The 6,689-nt window shown below is 52.2% G+C and overlaps 1 protein-coding gene across 1 annotated transcript in view; it reads right to left on the minus strand.

Annotated features, from left to right (window-relative positions):
* Positions 1-6,689, minus strand: part of ZNF516 (zinc finger protein 516) — an 89,404-nt gene that overhangs the window by 9,050 nt on the left and 73,665 nt on the right. Inside the window, exons 5-6 of the mRNA XM_005861629.2 lie at positions 6,251-6,687; positions 111-215 (exon numbers count right to left, since the gene is read on the minus strand). Of these exons, the coding sequence (XP_005861691.1) occupies positions 111-215; positions 6,251-6,687 (542 nt within the window). The remainder of the gene's footprint in view (positions 1-110; positions 216-6,250; positions 6,688-6,689) is intronic.

The raw sequence follows: 6,689 nt of genomic DNA on the forward strand, positions 1-6,689 counted from the left end.
CTGGGGGGGGGGGGGGGCGGATGAACCCCTGCAGAGGACACCCACACCCGTGGGGACAAGGAAGGGAGGGGTGGAGGGACAGAGGGACGGAGGGACAGGGCGAGCCGTACCTGAGTGAGCCCGCATGTGTGCCCGCAGGTGGCTGGGCTGGTGGAAGCACTTCCCGCACTCCACGCAGACGAAGTCTCCTTGGCGGGCCTGCGTCCGGGGCGTCCCTGGGTGGCAGTGGCCAAGGGGTGCAGATGCGGGAGGGGAGAGGAAACCATCATTAGTCTGTCTGATGCGACCTGAGGGGAGCTACCTTCCTTGAGGCTCCTCTGACAGAGCCAGGCACAGGCAGGGCCCCGAGCGAGCATGAATTACAGCGAATTAAACTCACTCCCGTGATGAGCCCGAAACGGCGGCTGTCAGGTGTGCGGCTCCGAGCAGCTGGATGCTCGCCCAGCCTTCTCAGGCTCTGTCAGCGGCACACCAAGCAAATCGGAGTGACACTGGGTGGCCAGACCGGGCGCCGGAACTCGGAGGCAGCAAGGCCGGGCCCATCCCCGGTCGATATGCTGGGCCACGGGCCAGGGGCGAGCCATCAACACCTCACCCACTGGGCCCGTACCTGTGTGTCCCACGCTGTCCCCACGGAGCCCACAGAGAACACCTGGGAATGAGGCCCTGGGCCGAAGCACTGGCCTCGAGTTCCCTTCTGATCCTAAGCGCAGTCAGCTTTGCTCGGAAAAGGGAGGCCGATATGCTCACTCATCTGAATACCTTTCCTGTTACGGTGTCTTGAAGAAAAGGCTAATTTTCACAGCATGGTGGCTCCACAGAGACTTCCCTGAGCTCAATGGTAACTCAACTCAATGGAGGAACAAGACACGAAACTACTCACTAGAGTTACCTCTGAAGCAACACATTTTTAAATGAAGCTCAGTGAGCTGTTTATGGACTGAAAGTGTGACATTTTAGTGTGAAAGGGTCTTAGTCAAATCAGCAGAACCCAAGTCACGATTCCCAGTTCAGATGCCTCCACAGATAAAACAAGACACACAATCGTTGATGCGTTGCAGGCAGCATTTATGGAGAGAAGACGCAAAGAAAGGCACGAACCGGCAGGCAGACCTGTCTGATTTCTCACGTTGACAAGTCATTAACCCGAGCCTCGGAGAAATTCAAGAACTTGCCCACCCAGTTCTCAGTTCAGGAACACAAAAAGCATAAGACACATCATAACCAACACTTGTCCCACTGTCATTAATGGAAAACCACTCACTAACGTTGGCAAGGGGCCCATGCAACGTACAACAAGAAAAGCATGACTCAGCAACTTCAGCTATCGCCCGCGGGCTCCTCTTCCCAAGAGTTTTCAGCAAGCGCGTGGGTGGAGGGAAAGCTCAGGAGGGCTGTCCCTTCTGAGCAAGGCCCTCCTGCAGGGGCTGGCACCCACGCCCCCACGTCTCCACTGAGTCTGAGTACACACATCCAGTGTGAAAATGGCTACACCGCTGGCTTTGTGTTCAGGGACGCCTTTCCTTCCTTATTTGGGTCCAGGAAACTCTCAGCTCAAGAAGCACCCTGTTCCCCACTCCCTTCCACCACCCAGAGGCGCTCCCATGGAAACCTCCTCTGACGGTCACCGTGGCTGTTCCGTTTTCCCAGGTACAATCAGACTGCTTCCCATGCACAGGCCCTGCCTACACCAGACACCTGCTAACGATGGTGACAGACAGCACGGCACTTGTGTCTGAAGTCACATTCAAACACAAGTCATTATAACACTTTTTCCCTGAGGAAATCTCTCAGCTGGCTACTTCCTATCCAAACTACTCCTCTACTCACCATTCTTACTTCCCCAATTAAGGATGCATCAGCATGCGTGCACACACATACACACACACGCACACACACACGCTTCCCTGCACATTCTGCCAGAGCATTTTATCTTTACTTCCTAAAGAAAGGACCCTTGTCCTTTGTGGTCAATAATATTATGCCAAAGCTACTGCAAAATTCTGAGTTAATCAAAAGGTTATGAACTTCATTAGAATTGAAGCCCACCTGGTGAGCGGCAGCGCTAACACTCTAACCCAGAAACCAGAGGTGTGCAAAGTGGAGTCGGAAGGGAGGAAGCGGCCTGGCCAGCCTTCCAGGGACGCTAACCCTCGTCAGATGCTCACCCTTGTCTGAAAGATTCAGGCCAAGGAAGCACAGTCTTTCAAATCATCATATTACTGCATCCCTGGATGAAGGGATTATTTTTAAGTGCCAATAAGAAAGACCTTACATAGTATTCTATCCAGTACTATGTCATTCCCGTTAGCTTTAGTTTTTTATTCTAAAACCCATACTATCATATGCCATTGGCTAGCCACAAGTCTGGAAACACAGATGATTTGTTATTTTATTACTATTCTATCAACAAACCATTCATGTTATAGTCACGTTTCCAGACTTGGCAGCCACTCTGTGGAACAATGTTTTTTCCGTTCGTAAAAGGTGAGTCGGCGAGCCCGAGGGAAGGGACAGCGTCACTTCCTCATAGTGCCTTCCTCTTTTGGCAGCACTTCCAGACTATCATTTCTTCATAAGCATCTTCCACCTGAAACATGTGTGGGGAAAGGTCTCTGAGAGCTGTCTTCCCTCCTGAAAACCCCTGATGTCTTCGAGACCCTGCCTGAGAGCAACGTGCTGTGTGAATGGAAACGTCACTGAAAAAAAAATCACAGAATCTCACTGGCAGCGCCAACTGCATCCCAGACACAACAATGCATTCCTCCTCCCCTGGAAGGTTCTCCCCCGAGGATTTCTGTTCCCCGGCTGCAAGGCGACGCTACAGGTGTAATCGATGGCCAGCACACCAAGGTGACCTTCACTCGCAGATGACACCCCAGGAGGAGACAAAAAGTGAATGCATCAGACGACAAAATAAGAGCCAGAGTGCCCACAGACTCAGAGAATAAACGTGATTTGGACTCGAGATGAATTAGGAGAGAACCCAGATTCAGGATGCAAGGGTCCACTGCCCACAGGGTTGAGGAGGAGCGGGCGCAGCCACAGTGGACAGCAAACCTCAGAAGGGGCGGTTACTGGCACGTGGAGCGACGTGTCTGTGATGACGCCCCTGCCTGAGCTGCAGCAACAGGCAGTCTCCCTAACAAGGACATTTACACTCCGGTCACCCCAGGGACCTCTCACCTCTCAGTCAGACCACACCCAGGCTCTGGATTGCCTTCTGCAGCAACAAACACCTCGAGAGCTTCCTAAGCAAACTTGCAAAGGAGGGAAAGGAATCAGTGAAGTACATAGGTCAGACTGTGGAAACCTGTCCAGCTTAGGGTGCTTGGGCAGGCGCGGGGCCCCAGGAGAGTATGATAGCCGTGGCAGGAGGCAGCACACTGTCATGGGAAGGGTTCAGGCGGGTTCTCACCCGCCCCTGAGTTGAGACCAGGACCCAGCAGAGGAAAAGGTCACCTGGGGGAGGCGGGTCCCTCCTTACCGGCAGGCTCACACGGCAGCCTGCAGAAGCGGATCTCGGTCCCTCCCCACGCTCAGGAAGCTCTGATGCTACAACTGCACTTGTTAGTGGAGAAGCACTCAAGAGCTGAAAACACTTCCCCTGAGCGACCCCCATAGGAGCGAAGGGAAACACTCAGTCCTGACTAGGTCAGTGTGAATGTGAGAAGGGTGATCGTCCAGGAGAGCACAGGTGCTTTACGGAAGGTAGAGCACTTTTCACATTTAAAAAGTAAATACTTAATTTCTTTTTTTTTAAGCCTTAGGACCAATTATATTTTTAAATTTTAAGGAGAAAGGAAAATATGTCAAGCTCCTTTGTATTTCTATCTCTGTCATTTGAAATTCTTAAAACCTTGACTTCAAACTCACTTCTTTTGGGGGGAAAACAATAAAAGCCACAAGCAGGCCGCAGGGCACCACGGGAGACCACTGGGGGTGGGTGTGGTGTGGTGGTGTGTTGGGTCACCTGTGCAGCCATGGGGCTGGAACTAACTCAACTGCAGGTCGGGTTACGGGGCAGAGGTCACTGAGACACTGCGAACGTGTCGCTCACGCGCCGTGAGGGTGCAGTAGGGGAAGGACTGGGCCGGCACCCGCCGACTCTCACCTGTCACCTGGGTCTAGAGCGTCTCACTTTCGGGTCCAAGAAAATTTGTATCTAAAGAACTGAGGCCAGTATCAGATCCCAAAGTCTGACCAATGTACTTCTGATCCATTACACAGCAAATAATCTGCACGAGTGGAAACTACGGCTGACTGTGTCGAGTTCGCTCGATGGAACTGAGACCGGAAAAAGTGCAACACTGAGCTGTGTGGACGCTGTTTCACCACCTACCAGGAGGCTTATGCCCAGGCACGTGTTGGGCACAGAGCACCTCTGCCAGGAGACAGGGTGAGAACCTTAACCAGGACCAACGGGGTCTCACTACATCTTACGAACACTCAGCATAAAGCCTCGCAACACCTCTGGGTGCCCAGGCCCTCGGCTCCACTCCGCAAAGTTCTCAGGGAGTGCTGGCTGTGATGTGAGCAGGACCCACATGGCTCAGTACTTTTCAGAATGGGAGCCAAGGCTGGATGCAATGCGAGCTCCACCAGACAATCTCCAAGGCTGTGCAACGCCCTAGTTTTCTCCTAGTCGAGAAACACCCCATGTTTTCTCTAAGGGTCAACGTGAAGTAAAGCATCGCTGGCCAGACCGAGGTGGCTCAGGTGCCTGTGGACCTGGGCTGGTCCCAAAGCCACAGGAGAAGAGCAGGAACTTAGACTTGCACGTGTCTGCCCAGTGCCATCACACAGTGGATTCGGGGTGCCTCTTTGCTGACATGACCTCACCAACCCTGAGCCCCATCCCCCAAAGTGCTTCCAGCTTAATGGGTGCTGAGGGGCCAGTTCTCAAAGGTCACAGTACTCGGGAATCTGCTTTAAGAAAGTGCAGGTGTAAAAAGAGAAAGTGCAGGTGTCAGATGGACACTTCTGTCCAAGCCGGTGAGGACCGCCCAAGATGAGAACTCAGGGACAGACCCCACAGGGCTGGGTTTGTCTGGGTGGTTTTTCATGGGAAACACTCAGATTTCCCAGGGTGCTTGGTGCGCAGTGAGCATGACCTTCAACTCACGACCAAGGGCATCATACCCAATGGGGCACGTGAAAACCTGCTGGCAATCCCTTGTTATTACTGCTAGGTGTCAACACTGAGGGACTGGCAGGAAAGGAAATAAGCATTAAGGAATATTTTTTCCAGAACTAGCAAAAGTCCATTCCCCAAACTTTAGATGGAACGTTTCTAGTCTACAGAGGCTTTGCTTACTAATAATGCTGGCACACTGATGTATATAGATATATATATATTTTAATTATATACAGTCAAACCTCGGTTCTCGAATGTCTCCCATCTTGAACAATTCGGTTCTCGACCAAGTTGTTCACGGGGAAAATGTCTCGGCTGTTGAACAAAACTTCGGTTCTCGACCCAACAACCCTTTCATGCTAATACCTGTATGATCAGTCACGTGTCTCTCAAGCTACAAACAAAGGAGAGAATGCACAAGTTGAGTCAATTTACCGCTACACCTCACGTTATTAGCATCTCAGGAAATTGTGCTGTGAAATATTTTCAGGGTATTTTTGCTTTTGTGGCTGCTCATTATTATTATTAAATATATACAGTAAGTCACTGTGGGTCTTAACAAGGTTAGTGATAGCAGCAAAGGGAAAAGAAAAGTTGTGAAAACAGTGATAGAGCTTCAAAGAGAAATAATTGCAAAGTATGATAGAAGCTAATTTTCCAAAGTAATAGGAATAAGAAAGGTTAAAACAGGGAATCATTTAGGGGTCTGGAACAGATTAATTTAATTTACATTATTTCCAATGGGGAAAAAAATGATTTGGTTTTGAACAAATTGCTTCTTGAACAGCCTTCCAGAACGAATTAAGTTTGAGAACCGAGGGTCCACTGTATACGTATAAGAATAAAACTTAACAAGGGACAATGAACATCTGTCGAAACTTTGCTTAAAATACCAAAGAGGTGAAGTGCCATGGAGGCGGCCTGCTCCTGTCAACATCAGCGAGGAGGAGGTGGAACTGTTTCCAAATGAACATCCCGGGAGGCAGCCCCAGGGCCACAGGTTAGACGCTGCCAGCAGGCGGCACTCCCAGCCAGAGGGGCACTCCCAGCCGGAGGGTGGGGGGAGCCAGCTGGGGCCACAACTGGGACGAAGGGAGGGACAGCACAGCTTACCTCTGTGCTCGGGCGCAGGGCCGCTGGCCCCCCAGCTCTGGCAGAGCGTGGCCAAGTCCTTTGGAATGTAGGTCTTAAAGATATTGAGGATGTCTAGACGCTTCTCATGGCCCTCGGGCGCCGGCTCCTGCTTGACGGCCTGCGGGGTGGGCTGGGCCTGCGGGGCTGTGTTCCCTCTGGAGCCCTGGCTGGCCTTGGAGGGGGGCTCTCGGGGAGGTAGAGCGGGGCCCCCGTCGTCTTTCACCTGCAGCTGACCCTGAGGCTGAGGGCTCAATTTGGCTTTCGGTGGGTCCGGGGCACTGTGCTTATTTGGGGGGCCCAGGCCGGCCCCCACAGGGGCGATGACATACTTGTCCCCCAGCCTGCTGGTGGCCGGGGGCTGGGAGCCCACCCGGGCAATGACAGTGGGTGTGGGGGTGGCACTGCTGCTGCAGCCACT

Source organism: Myotis brandtii, unplaced genomic scaffold (genome assembly GCF_000412655.1).
Source record: "Myotis brandtii unplaced genomic scaffold, ASM41265v1 scaffold154, whole genome shotgun sequence".
In the NCBI taxonomy this organism is placed as follows: Eukaryota; Metazoa; Chordata; class Mammalia; order Chiroptera; family Vespertilionidae; genus Myotis; species Myotis brandtii.